Below are 18,336 nucleotides of genomic sequence, written 5' to 3'. Positions count from 1 at the left end.
GCTGTGCACGGGGAGCTGGACACATTCAGCCTTTCCTAAGTGGTAGCCGTCCTGGTGAGCCTGCTGTTATTATGAGATACCAGAGTACTGTGGTTAAGGAATTCCACAGCGAGGGGGCACCTGGATGGCTCAATGGGTTGGGCATCTGCCTTCAACTCAGGTCATGATCTCAGCATCCTAGGATCGAGTCCTGCGTCGAGCTCCCTGCTCAGTGGGGAGTCTGCTTCCTCCCCCTTTCTCCCCACTGCTTGTGCGTGCTCTCTCTTACCCAAATAAAATAATTAATTAATTAATTAATTCCACAACCAAGAATCTCAAGGGGGGGGTACACTCCTCCTTTGGGACATATGTGAGGCACTAATAGTAAATTCATAACAACAGTAGCAGCTTCAACTTGCTGAACTTGACCATGGCCAGACCCTAGTCAAATGTTTCGAACCCTCAGGAGCAAACTGGCCCAGATAGGCTATGTCCCTTCCCCGAGGTCACACGGCCGGTGAGGCGGAGCTGGGCTTTCTAGCCACCCAGAGTACCGTCCTGCTCCAACACCTCCCTCTTCCCATCTGTGAAGTGGGGAGACCGGCAGACTCTACACACAGTGGTGCCTGGGGGATTCCAAGCGTCAGGATACAGAAGGCACGCCGCCCGGTGCCTGGCCCACAGTTAAGAGCGGATCAAATGTGTGCTTTCTGTCACCAGTATGTCCCCATTTCTGAGGTGAGGAGCCTAGAGGTCCTGAAGGTGTGTTGGTCTCCTTTAGGCAGTCATCAGAGATGGACAAGTGATTGGGCTGGGAATGGGATAAGAGAAATCACCAAATCCCATGAAATAAAAAGCAAGACAGAAAGCTTTGTGCATAGCAGGATGCTGATTTTGTCAGAGAAACTTAGTCGTAGACATGTAAGCACAGGCACATACCCTGGAGGCAAGATGAGGCAGAAGCCAGGGAAAGCCCAGACCCAGGATTCAGGGGGACCCGAGTCCCAGGCCCAGCCCTGCTCCACCGCCTCCCTGTGTGACCGGGGGAAGCCAACCTAACCCCTCGGGGTCAATTGTTCCAATGCCCATAAAATGACTAAAATACCCTCTCCTCTACCTCCACAGGAGCAGGGCAGAATTGGAAGTAACACAGCCTAAAAGAAACCATCCCGTATGCAACGCACAATCAGTGTGCGAGAAAAGGAGCCGACCATTCGTAGAGTGACGTCACATGCTGACACAGCGCCTTTCAATCTCCCCAGTAAAGTCTCAACTGGGACACAAAAATGACATTAAGAATGCCCAAAACACTGTCATTGTTATAATCTACCGTAATTACCGACGGTTCGAGCTGCAAGAATTTCAGATGCTCATTGGTCTCTTTGGTAAATGAATCAAATCCGCATTACCTGGACCCACCACAGGCCTCCCCTTAGCGCCCCGTCCTCCCCACTCGACAGCCGACATGGACTCACCCCTTGGCCTCCTCCTGTCTTGGAGTGCCAGGTCCCTCTTCTTTCCCTTCTTTCTTGGTTGCCGGTTTCCGGGGGGCTGGGAATGAAGTCAGGCAACTGTGGGTCCCCCTCCTGAGAGCCCCCACCAGCCAGTGAAGCCAGGAGTCGGGGGTCAGACCTTCCACGGGGCAGGGTGCGCTCTGGGGAAAGGCCCGCCTGCCTCCTCCCTGCGCGGCCGGGAGCCGAGGGGCAGCAGACACTCACCGAAGAAGCTGCTGACCGTCTTGGGAGCTCTGGGGGGTGGCTTGGCTGGGTCCTCCTCCTGAGCCTCCTGCTTCCTGGCCACCTCAGGCTCCGAGGTGCTGTCCGGCGGGGAATCTGCCGCTAAAGCGAGAGACGTCAGTTGGGGATGCCAACTTTCATCCCGGGACTTCGCTGGTCGCCCACAGCGTTCTGACTCCACAGACAGAAAACACCCGTGGTTCCACCCTTTTCCTTTCTGTGTGTAAGCGCTGAGCCCCTGGAGTCTGATGCCTTTCTGTCAGTAGTAACAGAGTTCTCCCTAGCGTCCGGCCTGAGACCGGAGACTTTACGGACAATGGTTTAAAAAGAAATCCCAGCATGATCTCAGTGGGAAGAAAATATTCCCACTTCTGCTGCAGTTGGCAGGAAATCAAGTACGGTCCGCATCCACAACCCCATTTGGCTGTGTCGCACATAGGAGGTTCCCAGGCACCCGGCTGGAGCTGGAACCTCAAAAACCCGCAGCTCCGCTGGGCTAACTTCATCAACTACCCCTCGGTTAGTAACGTTTAGTACCTGTGATTTCTCAAAGATACAAGTATTTTGTTGAGGGATGACTGGCTCTTCTTTCCCATGTGCATGGGGGGGGGAGGCGTGGATTTTAGCCGTAAAAACAACGAATAAACAACGAATGCAGTAAAACCTCTGATTCCCTTAGAATTTGCATTTTAACAACACTTTTGAGTCTTACTTAAAATTAACTGGCCTCAGGAAGGCACCTGCGTGGCTTAGTCGGTTATGCATCTGCCTTTGGCTCAGGTCATGATCCCAGTGTCCTGGTCCTGGGATCGAGTCCCGCATAGGGCTCCCTGCTCAATGGAGAATCTGCTTCTCCCTCTGGCCCTCACCCAGATTGTGCTCTCTCTCTCTCTCTCAAATAAATAAAAATCTTTTTAAAAAGAAAATAAACTGGCCTTGTAAGATATCCGACCCAAAACCAGAGAGCCGGGGCCACTGGGGGACTGGAAACTCACAGGTCTCTGGGTGCTCAGGGGACGTCACGGGCTGCTCCCCTCCCTCTGCTTCTTTCTTTTGGGTCACTTCAGGCTCTGTGAGGCTTTCTGGTGGGGTCTCAGCTTTGGATAACAGAAAAGTCACATGGCAAAAAAAGAATTATTCTGATCCCCAGGGACATTTCAACTCCCGAGACGTCCCGCCCCCAATTTGCTCCTGTGCCCATCAAGCATGTCTGTAAAGCGACGGGAGGGGTGAGCCCGCTCCTGCCCAGCCCCAGGCACGGCCGGGCGTCCACGGAATCCCCACCCTGTGCATGAGCGCCTGGGCAGCCAGAGACAGACACAACCAGCCAGTGTCTTCTTACCAACGTCTAAAATTATTCACCGCAAGATACGACTGGGAAGAGTTCTAAATGTACATGATAACTTGATGTAGGTAAAAATGAAGTATGTTTTAAACTGGAAAAAAACCCCAGACTTCCAGGACAACAATACACACTGTGTAAGCGAACTTGTGAAAAACCAAGCAGCTTCCTTGCCCTCCCATGGCCCCAGACATTGACGCTGGCTAAAAATGCACAATTCACAGCAACGGTGGATACGGACTAAAAGACGGGGAGCCTAGCGAGGGGCTTTTAGTAAACAAACACTGGCGTAAGTCAAGGCAGCACACGGGCCCCACGGGACCAGTGGTTGTTTCCTGTTCCAGGGGACACTGGGGACACCTGCTGGTGACGGCGGGAACTACTAGCTCGAGGTCTTCCAGATTTCAGCGTCCTTAGCCCCCATGGCCTTGCAGCTCCTGCCCTCACCTGTCCACAAGGCTGGGCTTCCTTCCCGTGGCTGCACAAAAACCAGTGTGAACGGGGAACGGGGGATTCCAAAGTTTGGGCAATTGTGCGGAGAGCAGGACACATCCTCAGTTAGAAACTCACTGTGATTAAGGATGAAACAAAGAAGAGTACTTTCCTTTCACTGGACAAGTGCCTTTTTATCAAATGCCCAAGTTTCTAGAACATCAACAGTTGTCCGGACATAGCTACTTAATAAATGGCACCGTTGAGGTGCTGGCCCGAAGGGGCCATCATCAATTTACTTAGACACTAAGGGTGCTGTTGCAAGACTGGGGATCTCTGCCTCCTGGTCACGTTTCTAAGAACAAAGAAGTCGTGGAGAGGAAAACATTCTCCATCAACACAAACAGAAAAACAGGGTAAAAATGGGAAACTGCCTATGAATGAATCCTAAATTAAAGTGGCCCAAATGATTGCATTTCAAAACGCTCTCATAACCCAAATGCCTGTGTTGGCGTGTGGGCTTCTGACGGACACATCCGGATTCAGGGACACAGACATCAGACCGGGGATCCTCACAGCCTGGCCTCTGGGAGAGGCCCCCACCCTTCCAGATTCCCCACCAAGCACCTTCCAACTCTCTCGCTCTCCCTCCTCCTGGTGCCTCACCTTCTTCCTCCTTCTTCCTCTTGGCCTCTCTGTCCTCGTCCTTGGCCTGCTCCTCCAGGACATCCTGGATTGTCCGCTTAGGAAGCTGCTTCCGAGCTGGGAAGACAAAGGGCTCAGCATGATTGACCTTGTGGGCCCATCTACTCCCCAACCCCGTCCCAATGAGCTCAGGCCACTATGATGGGGCTCCCTGAGAAGGCTGCAGGACCCTCTCCCCTTCTGCCCCAGGCACACTTCATCCTTCAAGCTCTGCTGCTTCCTGGCTGTGTGACCCTGAGCAGGTTACTTAATCTCTGTGCCTCCATCTCCCGAGTGCACAGAACGGAAACAATCCCCAAGTGTAAGTGATGCTAGGACATGTTCGGCCCAACACCAAGCCGACTCAAGCAGCTGCCCTTAGGGCCTCATCAGCACCCCTGGGATCTGCCATCAGCGTGTGTCTCTGATGGCTCTTCCAGAGCCTCAGAAGTCCACATGCAGTAGGGAAGCAACAGGCCCTGACAGGGGCCCTTGCTCGTGACGGATGGGACCTGGCACATAAACGCGGTAGCTGCCCTGAACATCCGTCTTCTGCTGTCCGTGTCCCCTTCCCCGAATCACTCACCATCGTGCTCTCTGCACCCCCCAAAGACACGCCGTGTGTCTGAAGGCTTGTTTTGGAGCTCCAGAGGGTACTTCTAGAGGCCTCTAAGCAAGGTGCTCACGCATGGTGAGGAACTCACTGAGGCTATGGCTTTTTTATTGTCACTGGTCCCCTTGTCCCTGGCCTCCTGGACCTGGTAGCTCCCTTGCACGGTCACAGAGGGGTCTACTATCAGCTGCTGCTGGCACTGTCCCCCCTTACGCAGAAAGCTGGCCACATCCCCCCCCCCCCATTCCAGAAGCAAGTCTTTTGCTGCTGTGCGACCTCACCTCTCTCCAGCTGACTTTCTAACTTCCCACACCTGACAATCCTGCATTCCCAGCATGGCTGAAGTCCTGCTGTTCCCAAACACAACTCTGGGCCCTGGCACTTGCTGTTTGGGGGCCCTCCACACCAGAGTGCAGAAGTCCTTTCCTCTTAAAAGAATTCCCTGACACCCCCTGCCCCCAGGAGCAACCTCAGGGTCAGCCCTGAGCTTCTGGCACGCCCTGAGCCACTCAGCTATTTCATGATGAGCCCCTCCCCCTATTCTGCAGCCCTCCTGTGGCACCCCAGTAGCCCCAGGACGAAACCTAGGCTCCTGGCCTAGTGCGCGAGGCCCTCTGGGGGCCAGCCCCACCACACACTGTCCTCAAACTCACCCTGCTCCCCAAACTGTACTCGATCCCCCAGAAAGAGGCCAGCGTGTGCCACCCTGAGTGCCACGTGGCTCAGCTCTGCAGGCTGCCCATGGCTGCCCGGCTCCCCCACCAGCCCTGCCTCAGCCCGGTCAACACTACCCCACCTTCCATGGCTCGGCTCAGGTGTTATCCACTCTGTGCTCCTACAGTGCCAAGCCCCATTACCCCTTGAGACTCCTTTTCTTCTTTTTTGTAATCCCAAAAAACTTATTTTAAGTTTTTTATGCAAGTGTAATTCACGTACTATCTCTTAGTTTCAGCTGTGTTATGTATATATATTTTTTAAAATTTTAAGTAATCTCTCTACCCAACGTGGGGCTCGAACTCACAACCCCGAGATCAAAAGCTGTGAGCTCTTCTGACAGCGCCTTCCGGGCGCCCCCAGGTGTGTTGTTTCTCATACTAGCACCACCCCATGGAAATAGACGGTGAGCCACAGACCTGATCTTAAACTTGCCAGGAGCTATACTGAGTAAAGAAAAAAATCCAGATACGCTTTGTTTTAATCACACAGTTTATATAACCCAATGTATCCAAAAACACTATTAACTCCAACGTGTTGCGTTTTCAATGTTAAAATAACGAACGCTCTCTTTTCCGTGCTGTCTTCGAAGCCCAAGGTGCCGTCAGCACATCTCAACTGGGCGCTAAGTTTTTCTCAAAGACAGCGGATCTGTGTTTGGATTTCACAGAATTTAAAGCCGAAGAAGATTTATGCACCCACGTCCTTCTAAACGTGCCTGAGAGTCCTCGCTGTCTCAATCCGGCATCCGCTTGCACACTTAACGAAAATGCTGCAGCACTGAACATTGGGTCCCTCGGCCGCACCTCCCACACCTGTCACCAAGCATCACGTGAGGGTCTCTCACCGGTGCCTCCCCACCCCGTTCAAAACACTCCCGATCCCTCGGGGGGGATCCCCCGGGGGACAGAGGTGCCATTCCTCAGGCTGGCTTTCCATGGACCTTCTCCAGTGTCCCCACTGGGGGTCCCCAACCTGCTGTGCTAAGCACCAGCACACCAAGCCATCAGTGCCCTGAAGGGCCTTCTCAATGTCTACTTCCTTCTGCCGTTAACCCTTCCTTGTCCTTCAGCGCTCAGCTGGGCGAATCTCTCTTCTGCAAGTCTCCCTCTTCACTGTGCTCCCAGAGCGAGCCGTGCTGCCTCCCTCACGGCCGTACCCGTGGTCACAATAACCAACACATCCTGAGCACTCGCTATGGGCCGGGCCCAGGTCCAAGTAGTTTCCGCATATTTCCTCTTAATCTCTGCATGAGAAATGCTGTCATTGATATCATCCTTGTTTTACAGATAAAGTAATGAAGCTTTGCTTTGATTTCTAAGAAGGTAAGTCATTTACCCAGGGTCACACAGCCAGTGGATGACGAAGCCACGCTCTCAACCACAGCACTAAGATTGGAGCTGTCACGAGGCTGGCTGCCTGGTGCAGAAATCCTTGCAGGGACAAAGACAGGCAAGGGAAGGGGGCAGGGGCCTGTGTGTCCTCACCCGTCCGCCGCTTCGGGATCCCTGCTGGGGAGATGTCCACAGGAGAGGTGCTGGAGAGGGGAGGGCTGCTCTCGGGCAATGTGACAGGGCTGGGAGGGGAGACTTGTGGAGAGCCCGGGGCAGGCTTCTGGAAAGCAAGAAAAAGCAATTCTTGAGTGAGGAGAGGAAAGAGTAGCTACCTCCTTGTCCTTTTCCAGTTGGGGGTAGAGAGTTCCCTGTCCTCGTTCAGGGCTCCTCTTCTCTTAACCCGGGCCTTAGCCTCCTTACCCTCCTGTGAAATTTCATGGCGCCAGATGTCCCCATCAAGGACAACAATAACAACTCTCTTTTTTCCTAAAGTAACAGAACTTTTGATTTTTAGCTAAACATATAATGGCCCAACTAAAAACCACATTTCACTGCCTCCCCTGCAGCTAGGTGCAGGCCAGAGTCTAAGAGCCACACTTCCCAGCCTCCCTTGCAGCTAGGTATGGCTGGAAGCCCGAGAACCACACTTCCCAGCCTCCCTTGCAGCTAGGCGTGGCCAGGAGCCTTCTACACAGTGCAATACAAGGGATAAGGGTGTACACTTCCCATGGAATGCCTCGCTCTTCTCACTAGCCAAAAATGGACATTTGCTTGGACAAGGGAATCTAGGATAAAAATAATGGTACAGAAGCAGCCTGCGTCTCTGACGCTGAGAGACTGCCATGCTAATCCTGGACTTTTTGTGCTCATCAGAAGGAGAAATAAATTCCTACCTTGTTTAAGCCCGTTATTTGTATGTTAGTTTCAATCCCTAACTCATCTTACAGGGCCCTCTGCCCGTTATTAAGTGACAGTCTCACAGCTTCATGCCTACCCCGTCCACTCCCCCTCATGAGGCTGGGACTCTGCAAACCCCTTTCCTGTTCTGGCAGAAAGCTCCAGGGCAGGCAGCACCACAACAAGGCATGAGAGGGGCCTGCGACAGGCAGATCTGATTTACAGCATTTCCAATTTACAGCATTTCCAACACTCACGGGGCCCAAGACGTGATGCCCCATGGATGCTGTCACTTGCCACCCAGCGCCTGTCACAAAGATCTAACCAGGCCCTCAGGCACCACCTGTAAGCTCAGAGAGCCCAGCAGGCGCCAACTGGCATCTGAAGGTCTCACTGCCAGGTCCACAGCTCCCAGGGTGGCAGCTGCCCCCCACAGCTGCCACCTCCATGATGCCTTCCAGTTCTCTTTCGCTCCTGCAGTGACCCGCTTGAGAACTGCATACCTAGTTGGTAATTCTTTGTCTTAAACTCTCTCTGCTCAAATCACTCATGTGGTTTCTCTCTATTTGCACCCTGATGGGTGGAGGCCCCAAAAGGATGTTGGGAAGGCTCAGGACCCAAAGCCACCTCTGTCCCTCTCCTGCTCAAAACTATTCCACACATCCCTAGAGGCCACGGGGAAAAGTCCAACCTCCTAAAGATGGCCCCTTCTTGTCTCTGGAACCCGTGAATATATTTGGTTACATGGCAAAGGGCAATTAAGGCTGCAGAGAGAATTAAGGTCACCAATCGGTTGCCCACTGGGTGACTTTGGAGCAAAAGAAGGAAGCAAGTCAAGGTCTCTGGAAAAGGTGAAAAGCCCTCTGACAATAGGAGAGACGGGATGGGTCTCTGAGCCCTAATTCTGGCTCATGCATTGTTCTCAGATCCATAGGTGGACTCTTCCTGCTCAGAGTCACCCCGAACGGTAGGTGCTTCCGGGGGGCATATGGTACCGGTGGGGCGGCTGAAGACCGAGGGCCAGAGCCTGCCCCAGGCCACGGAGCACAGGTGGAGCAGAACTGCGCAGACCAGGCCGTCCCTCTGCTCCAGGGCACGGTCGCTCAACTCGTCCACCACCTGGGGCATGAGCAACTGAGCAGCTGGCCTACACTCCGCGTCAGAGGCTGCTGGGAACGATGGCTTCTTCCAGTCACGGTGGGCAGGCTTGTGGGGACCTACCTGGCCTTTGGAGGGCGTGAGGGCCTCGTCCTCCTCCTCCCCTTCACTGCCCAGGACCCGGGCCACCTTCCGCCCCGGCCTCTTCACTGGAGAATCGCTCTCAGGCACCTCTCCATTCCGCTCCTTCAGTGCCATCCTGGAAGGTGGGAAAATGGGGGTGCTCTGGCAGGCATAGAGGGGGTCCTTCCCGAATGTTCCAGCCCTTCCATTAGGTCCCATTCCTTTCCTTCTCATTCAAGCATCCCATGAGCTTTTTCTAGGTGCTCCTTAACATACATTCTTAATCGTCCATCCACAGCTTGAGACTATCCTTCCCAGCCTCCCCTGGAGGTGGGAACAGCCTTGTGATGGGTCCTGACCGAGACAATGGAAGGGATAGGACTGATGCATGCACCTTGCTCCTGAATGCCTGCCCACAGTTGTCTTACTCCCGGAACTTGGACTTGCCAACTCGCTTTGACAAGGCGGAGGCCCTGGATGCAGCTGTGCCTGAAGCCGGATCTATGCCTTTCGATGTCCCAATTACTGAAGTCAAAAAATTCCCTTGAGGACTCCCAGACATTCTGAGCTGGGTTTGACACGCTTAGAGCCAAGGGAGTCCTGACTTACAAAGGAACAAATTCACCATGTCCTCGTCCCATTACGTACTTTGGAGGCGGCTCCGTCTCTCTGACGCTGTTGGAGGTCTCCTTCTCTGGCTTTTTCACTTTGCCCTCATTCTTGGGGTAGAAAAATGACCTGGAGGAGCACAGAAGGAGGGGAAAATGGGAACGATAACTGCATGAAGAATCAGGTAAGTGCTTCCGATATGCCAAAGCCTCTCTGCACTGGGGAGTCAGTGGAGACAAAGAGAGCAAGTCCCCACCCTCAAGGGGTTGACTCCGTAGAAGAGGCAGCTGTTAAATAACTAAACAGAAAAGGTCAGGAGGTGTGAAGTGCGCTGGAAAAAATCATTAAGGCAAGGTATTGTCCCTCCGCTTGAGACTGGCCAGCCCGAGTGCTGGCTTCCAGAGAACTGAGCACTGACGAGGGACCACAGAAGGGTAAGGTGGAGAGGCCTCACCCACACTCTCCTGACCCGGGGATGTTCTGCATCCCTACTATGAGGGGATGAGAGGCTACCTTGCTTCGCTGCCTTGAGCCCCCTCTAGTTATGAGAACAACATCAGACACATTGGGGGACCGTCTGCAGGTATCCTGACAAACAGAGTCCGAGAAACTGTCACCCGGAACCACCAGAGGGAACCGAGGGGGCACGATAACTAAACGTAACACAGTACTCCGAGCTGGGTCCTGGGAACAGAGAACAGCATTAGAAGGTACACTGGGGAGGTCGGAATAAAGTGTGGAGTGTGGTTAACAGGAACGCAACAATGCTGGTCCCTCACTGTGACCAATAGGCCACGAGATGTCAACGGTGGAAGCCGGGTGCCAGTTTCCAAGAATGGGCCCTATTATTGCTACAACTTTTCTGTATGTTTAAAACCGGTCCAAAATTAACACATAACTAGTGGTCAGTCAGTCAATCAACTGATCAAGCCCAGCCCAGCCCAGCCAGGGGCAAAAAAGCCATGGAAGGGCACCATGAGCCCAGGACAGACTATGCCCAGACTCGTCATCACATGAGAAAAACGCAGCCTGTGATCTGTGACCTCCCAGGTCTCAGCTGGGGCAAAGAGGGGGTGTCGGTGTCCGGTCTAGAATCCATCCCCTCCTTCTAGGAGCAGCCCCTCCACCATCCTATCTGAACACCCTCTCGAATTCCAAACCCCGAGGTCATTAATTCTGGAAGGTTTCAACTACACAAGCCATGTAACTCCCTGTCTGGTTTTCCTGAAGCCGGCTTGTAAGACAGGCTTTCCCACTCTGGACACCACTGATGTTTCAGGCCAGATCATTCTTCATTGTGGGGGGTGTCAGCAGCAACTACGCCCAGCCCATCACAAGGCCCCTTCTCCCCCTAGTTGTGACTACTAAGAACATCTCCAGGCCCAGCTGGCTGTCCCCTGGGCAGAGGGGGTCAAACACTGACTGTGAACCACTAGGTCAGTGTTTCTGAACCTTCAGCTAAAAAACTCTGGTTGCATCACCCATCCTCCCGATTCCAGGCCCATGTTCTGCACTGCTCGGCTTCCGGAAATTCTGATTTGCAGACTAACTTGTGTTCTTCCAAGAAAAGGCACAGAAACAGAGAAACAGAGATCTCAGCGCTTGTGAGACGGTGGGGCAGGGGCGTGGGTGGGTTCTCACCTGATACTTCGCTGCATGATGGGCCAGAATTCTCCCTTCCCCTCTCCTCCTCCTCTTCTCCAGCCGCTGCTCCTGAAACAGAAATCCAGATCCTTGGTGAGACTACTGGTTGAGCACAGATCAAAACACGTAACCCTCCTTCTTTCAGAGAGAAAAAGAAAGAAAAAAAAAATCCATAAAATCAGAAACACGAGTTTCCTCACTGACAAGAAACTCCCATTTTGGGGGCACCTGGGTGGCTCAGTGGGTTAAGCCTCTGCCTTCGGCTCAGGTCATGATCCCAGGGTCCTGGGATCGAGCCTCGCATCGGGCTCTCTGCTTAACGGGGAGCCTGCTTCCCCTCTCTGCCTGCCTCTCTGCCTACCTATGATCTCTATCAAATAAATAAAATCTTAAAAAAAAAAAAAAAAGGAAAAAACCTCCCATTTTCATGACCAAACTGATTTGCTGCCGAGATTTATGAGTGAAGAGAAAGTCCCAAGTCAGAGCAAGATAAGAAGCCTCCCTGATCATATGAAGCCTGCTTCTCATCTAATAGGAAGGCACAATGAAGGCCTACAGGTATTTTTTTTTTTCCAGTTTTGTTTGGGGTTTTTTGGGGGAGAAGTTAAGTTTTAAGATCAGCAAAAAACTGGGGCACCTGGGTGGCTCAGTTGGTTAAGCGTCTGCCTTTGGCTCAGGTCAAGATCCCAGGGTCCCGGGATGGAGCCCCGCTCAGTGGGGAACCTGCTTCTCCTTCTCTCTCTGCCACTGCTCCCCCGCTGTGTGCGCACGCACACACACTCTCTCTCTGTAAAAATAAATAAATCTTGTAAAAAAAAAAAAAAAGATCAATAAAAAACTGTTTTTAGGTGATTACATAATATCCTCAAATAACTCTGAAACATGGCAGTCCATTAAATTATACCCACTGGTGTATACAGACCAGCTGCTGAGCAGTTTCTAAGGGATGTTCTTACCAGAAACGAGGAGCAAAAACATCACGCAGATCTCAGAGAGTTACGTACTGTACGATTCCATTTATGGAACGTTTTCCAAATGACAAAATTTAGGATGAAGAAGAGATCGGGGGTGATCAGAGCTTAGGGACAAAAGATGGGGGGGGTCAGCTATAATGGGGCAGCACAGCTAGAGCCTTTGTGGGGACAGAACTGTTCCGTATCCCGACTGCGGTGATGGTTACACAGATCTATACATGGGTTCAACCGTGCATGCGTGTGTGCACACACACACACAGCTTAACCAGCTCTGTGGTCTAGCTTAGGGCCCAGCTTCCTGGTTTTGATACTGGACTACGGTTATGTAAGATGTTACCACTGGGGAAAATAGGTGTGTACTATTTTTATAACTTCTGGTAAGTCTATGTAATCCTTTCAAAATAAAAAGTTTAAAAAAAAAAAAGGTAGAATGAAGACATTCTCTATGTATGTCCTGCTACAGAAAGACGTTCTAGGTATTTTAAGTCACATTTTAAACAGTAATAATAAATAAAAAAAGGAGGCAGAACAGCGGACATAATAAGCTACTGATTTCATAAGACAGGAGAAAATAGAGACCAATCTATTCTTTGGTCCTGCTTTTGTTTGCAAAACAAAAACTCTGGAAGGATAATCAGGAAGCCAACAGAAGTGGTCACGGGGGGCACATTAGGTGGCTGGGAGTAGGGGTGTGAACGAGACCAGTCACCGCATAGCTCTATCCCGATTTTATTTTAAACCCTGCATATTTCCTATCCATTCAATTAAAACAAACAGTAAATCCAGACCCACAGAACTGTTCAAATTTTATGATCCAACCTCCTACCCCCTTCCTCCAGGCTCCCTCTGGGGAGTGCCCTCCCTGACCCCCAGGAGCCAATCCCCTCCTGTCTAGATCTGAGCACTGGATTGATGTCTAGAAGCCTCCCCTGGGCACCTGCTAGAATAAACTCCATTTACTGACCTCCTGGGGCAGTTAACTAGTACTTCTCACACATATTGTGCCAACGCTGTGACCTCCTGATGACGTCACAGTTCATCTTTTCAATCAGACTGGGAGCTCCAGAGCTAGGGGGCCAGGCTTATTTCCTCCCATCTCCTCCAAAAGTTATTTCCCAGACTTCAGACATCCTCCATAACTGCCTTTGAAATTTCAACAGAATCTATGTAAAACCTGGATATTTTTTTTTCACTTAATATTTTTTCTGTAAAAAGAAAAAACCAACTTTATTAACTGGGGTGCTTCCTAGGAACCAGGTTTTATATGAATTAATTCCCACAAAATCTACAATTCGTTATTATCCTGATTTTATGAAGGAGGCAAAGGAAGCAGAGATCAAGTGATTTGCTCAAGGCCACATAGCCTAATGGGTTGTGAAGCCAGGATCTGAAGACAGGTGTCCAGCTCCCAAGTCCATGTCCTTAACCACTACCAATTCTTTTTTTTTTTTTTTTAAGATTTTTATTTATTTATTTGACACAGAGAGAGAGATCACAAGTAGGCAGAGAGGCAGACAGAGAGAGAGGGGGAAGCAGGCTCCCCGCTGAGCAGAGAGCCTAATGTGGGGATCGATCCCAGGACCCTGAGATCGTGACCTGAGCAGAAGCAGAGGCTTAACTCACTTAACCCACTTAACCAACTAAGCCACCCAGGCACTCCAAACACTACCAATTCTTGAGGGTGATGAGGGCAGGGGTCCCCCTGTATTGGGACTGAAGGGGTGGTGGGTGGCCCTTAGATCTTGAGGCTAACGAGACACCCAGTGTAAAATGATCACGTTAACCAATACCTCCCAGCAATCCAAGCAAACATCTTTCATTTTTCTCCCCATGTCGCCATCGAGAAGACAGGCACAGAAAGATACTTGGAATCACAGAGCTTGTAAGGGGCAAAGCAGGGGAGCTGGTACAGTAGCGACAGAGAGCTAAGATGGCAGCTAACATTCTTTTTTATTATTATTTTAAAGACTTTTTTTAAAGATTTTATTTATTAGAGAGAGAGAGCATGAGCCAGGTGAGGAGCGGAGGGAGAAGCAGACTCCCTGCTGAGCAGAAGTCCAATGTGGGGCTCGATCCCAGGACTCTGGGATCATGACCTCACCTGAAGACAGAAGCTTAACCCACTGAGCCGGCAGGCACCCCTTTCTAACTGTTGCTATGCCCCCAGGCCCAATCTTTAGCCCCCTCTCTGTCCCGTTTATATCTGCTCCCTTTAAGATCTTATCCAATCCGATGGCTTCACTGTACTCTGTCAGGGCCCCCAACCGTGTCACTCTGGCTGTCGCTAGCCCTTAAACTCAAGGGCACATCCTGCTGGCTTTCTGGCCAGCATCCTGCTGGCTTTCAGACATCTAGATGTCTGACCAACATTCCAGCTCATTGGGACCAAAACCAAAGTCCAGTTTTCTGTCTCTCTCTCTCTCTCTCTCTCTCTCTCTCACACACACACACACACACACACACACACTATTACTTCTCCCATCTCTGCATTGGTAGCTTCTATCATCCAATTGCTCTGGTCAAAAACCCTGGACTCTACTTCATGCCTATTTAACTATTAAAAATAAAACAAAAGAAAATACGACAATATTGGGAGCTGGTGAGGATGGGAACAATGGGAAGTCTCACACTTTTCTGGTGGGAATTCAACATGGTATGGGCACTTCTGGAGAAGCCTGGCAGTTTCTCGGACGGTGAAGCATACGCTTACCATATGACCCAGCACCCCCATTCCGAGGGCGTTCCCCAGAGAACTCTTATGTGCACACAAACCCCTGTAAGCCAATGTTTATAGCCGTGGACCCGTTTATCGTCACCAAAAATGATCCAAATGTCTTCCCATGGGGAATGGATGAACCAACTATGGTACAGCATACAATGCTTTTACTTGCCGAACAGTATCCCACTTTAGGATGAACTAAACTAATTTACACTCCCACAGCAATAAAAAGGAGTGGTCGGGTGCACTGCAGGGAGGCAGAGGGACGGATGGCTGCAGGTGTACCTAGGGAAGGGAAGCCCGAGAATCACTTTTTGGAGTGATGAAACTGCAGTATCTTGATGGCGATGGTGTTCACACAATTCTACACATTTCAAAATGGACAGAACTGTACAATGAAAAGAGTAAGTTCACTTATTTTTTTTATATTTAATTTTTTTTATTTAAAAGACAAAAAACTGAGTGCCTGGGTGGCTTAGTTGGTTAAGCATCTGCCTTCAGCTCAGGTCATGATCTCAGGGTCCTAGGATCGACTCTTGCGTCGGGTTCCCTGCTCAGTGGGGTGTCTGATTCTCCCTTTACCTCCCCCTACTTGTATGCTCTCTCTCAAATAAATAAATAAAATCTTTTAAAACGCAAAACCAAAAACCCTTGGATTGTTGATTGACCTGATTCACCTCTTTTCTCAAACCCCAAATTCACTGACCCATGAATCCCAAGGGCGCTGCCTCCCACTGCTCAGCATCCCACTGCTCAGAGCACAGGCTGGGCCGCCCCCACGCCCAGCTGGCTGAGCTAACCCTCACTCTCTTCCTTCCCTGCAGTTAGCACAACGAGACCTGCCAAATTAGAATTTGTGTCACTCTCTAGAGTAGTGCTTCTAACACAATTTTCTGTGTGATCGAGACCTTCTGTACCTGTGGAGTCCAAGGAGGTCACTCTGTCCATATGTGGCTTCAAGCATTTGAAATGCAGCTAGTGCCACAGGGGAGCCGAGATTTTCATCTGTTTCTAATGAGCTTAAATGTAAGTCCCTATGTGGGGCTAGCTGCGACTCTGTTTAGCAGTGCGCGGCTAAAATGAGCAGTTCCATAAATATAAGGATTTTGTTCATTTTGTTCAGTGATATGGCCACAGGACTTAAAACGGTGCCTGGTATTGAATGCATTGGCCCATACGTATGCCTTTATTTAAAAATCAGGGTAACAGGGGTGCCTGGGGGGCAAAGTTGGTCGAGCTTCCAACTCTTGGTTTTGGCTCAGGTCATGATCTCAGGGTCGTGAGATTGAGCCCCGTGTCGGGCTCCCCAATGGGTGTGGAGCCTGCTTGGGACTCTCTCTCCCCTTCCCCCTCTGCTCCTCCCCTGTTCCAAATAAATAAATAAATCTTTTTTTTTTTTAAAAAATCAGGATAACAAAAACATCATTGCTAACGAGTTTAAGGTTCATAAGCAGGATCTTTCAAAACCTGCAGGCCATGTGACAAGGAGCATGATATCAAAGGGTCTTTACTTTTTTTTTTTTTTTTTTTAAGATTTATTCATTTGAGAGAGAGAGAAAGAGCACAAGCAGGGGGAAAGGCAGCGGGAGAGGGAGGAGCAGACTCCCCAGTGAGCTGAGAGCCTGACATGGGGCTCGATCCCAGGACCCGGAGATCAAGACCTGAGCCAAAGGCAGATGTCCAAGCATTTGAGCCACCCAGACACCTCCAAAGGGTCTTTAAACAGCTTGAGGATCAAAAGGCTTGTCTTTTTCTTCTTGTTAATAAAAGCTCACATTTCCTAACCTGTCTGTTCCCCTGACCAACGTCCACCCATGGGAAATATTTTACACCATTCCCCTAAGTATGCTACTCTCGTCCCCCGAAGCTCAGAACAGCTCAGCATCCCCCAAAAGGCAATGAGGAAGTTGGGACAGGGGAAGGAAAGCGACAGGGCCACACAGCCAGCCTATGGTGGATACCAGAAACACAGAGAGCCAGTTCTAAGAACCACCTGGGATTACATGTAAAATATTCTAGCCCACTCCCAGGCCTAGTGAATCAGAAGCGCTGGGAATAGAAGGGGGATCTGCAGGCTTAACAAGCTCCTAGGGATCCTAAGATAAGATGAAATGAGGAGGTTTTACTTAGACTCCACTGGCCTTTCCTCATGCCTCCCTGAGGCTAACAGGTCAGAGATTCAAACAGGATGAAATGGGTTTGGAGAACTAGAAGCGATGTGTTCTTAATCCCATGTCCCACTGTCTCTCCTCAATGATTCCCTTCGGCTTTCAGATGCCAGCCTCCCTTTCTAATTGCTCATCTCTTCTCCCAGCCAAGTGCACCCCGCCCCACCCCTTGCCTTACCTTACCTTTCAAGCCTCCCCCTCACCTAAGGACATCAATATCCTTCTCTCTCCGCTCCCCAAGCTCCTCTGGCCCTCCCTCCACCCTTCAGGAGAACAATAAACCCAGACCTTTGAGTTACTCTCTCCAAGGCCCCCTCCCATCCCAGGCCTTGGCTTTCCAACAGTGTGGTCCAACCCTACCTCGGCTCCGCCCCCGTCATCAGGCATCCAAAAGCCAAACATCTCCCTATACAAAAGGCTCCCCACATTTCCAAAGGCATAAACCTGGACCAGACCTCTGACCTCTCTCTGTCCCACCTCTGTCCAGCTGGATCCTTCCCCGACACGGTCTAAAACCCACCCCACTTCTCCCCCTCCATGAACCCTTTCCCGGCCACACCTCCTAGAGTCTAGCCCCGCCCACTAACAAACTTGGCCCCCACCCCTTTTCAGGAGGGCCAGTCTCCCCGACCACCCAATTTCCAATGGCTCCGCCCACGGGGTCTTCCCCCCGGGGCCCCGCCCCTCGAGCTATGGTGACCACGCCCCCGCAGTAGCCCCGCCTCCCAGGCCTCTATTCAAACCCCTCCAAGTCCTACAGACTCCGGCCCTCTCTACACTCTACCTGGCCCTCTCTCTCCGGCCGACACCGCCCCCCCCCCGCACCAATGCCCTGCAGCGACCTGCTGCCGGCGCTCTCCCTTCCTCGCCGCGCTCTCGGCCGCCTGAGCGTACCCCACGCCCGCTCCTCCGCAGCCGACCGACCCGGCGGAGCCGCGGGCCCGGAGCGTACGACAGGCGCGCACCACCCCAAGTTTCCCAGCCCCGCGTCGGCAGCCTCACCTGCCTCTCGCCGACCCCGCGCGCCGCTGTCCTGCGCGTCACACCCGGAACCACTAGTTGGCCGACTGCAGCCCTCAATTCGCGCCACGGAATTCGCGCGCAGACTTTGGCGGGCGGGGGCGGTATAGGGGGCGGGGCCCGGGCGTCGTCAGCGCCGCCGCTGCCTCTCGGAGGACGCTGGGAGTTGTAGTCTCCCCGGCCGGAGGCTGCTAGGAAAGAGGTGAAGTAGGGTGAGCCCTCCCGCAGAGCACGATGGGAAACGGTCCGC

General features: G+C 51.7%; 1 protein-coding gene across 2 annotated transcripts in view; it reads right to left on the bottom strand.

The window, feature by feature from the left end:
- The window catches only part of LIG1 (DNA ligase 1), a 37,028-nt gene extending 18,700 nt beyond the window's left edge, over positions 1-18,328 (bottom strand). The window contains exons 1-9 of one of the 2 annotated variants that reach the window (XM_004767454.3): positions 18,069-18,328; positions 11,203-11,274; positions 9,601-9,690; positions 8,953-9,088; positions 6,988-7,114; positions 4,156-4,251; positions 2,711-2,812; positions 1,698-1,817; positions 1,455-1,530 (exon numbers count right to left, since the gene is read on the bottom strand). In XM_004767454.3, the coding sequence (XP_004767511.1) occupies positions 1,455-1,530; positions 1,698-1,817; positions 2,711-2,812; positions 4,156-4,251; positions 6,988-7,114; positions 8,953-9,088; positions 9,601-9,690; positions 11,203-11,219 (764 nt within the window). In that variant the 5' untranslated portion in view covers positions 11,220-11,274; positions 18,069-18,328. Of the gene's footprint in view, positions 1-1,454; positions 1,531-1,697; positions 1,818-2,710; positions 2,813-4,155; positions 4,252-6,987; positions 7,115-8,952; positions 9,089-9,600; positions 9,691-11,202; positions 11,275-11,842; positions 11,894-18,068 lie in introns of those variants that run through there. The other variant, XM_013064042.2, reaches the window with a different exon arrangement.
- Between the last annotated feature and the right edge of the window lie 8 nt (positions 18,329-18,336).

Source organism: Mustela putorius, unplaced genomic scaffold, assembly GCF_011764305.1.
Source record: "Mustela putorius furo isolate JIRA1106 unplaced genomic scaffold, ASM1176430v1.1 tig00000196_pilon_pilon_pilon, whole genome shotgun sequence".
NCBI classification, from domain to species: Eukaryota; Metazoa; Chordata; class Mammalia; order Carnivora; family Mustelidae; genus Mustela; species Mustela putorius.
The sequence above is the reverse complement of the archived record's forward strand: the minus strand, read 5'-3'. Positions and strand labels throughout refer to the sequence as shown.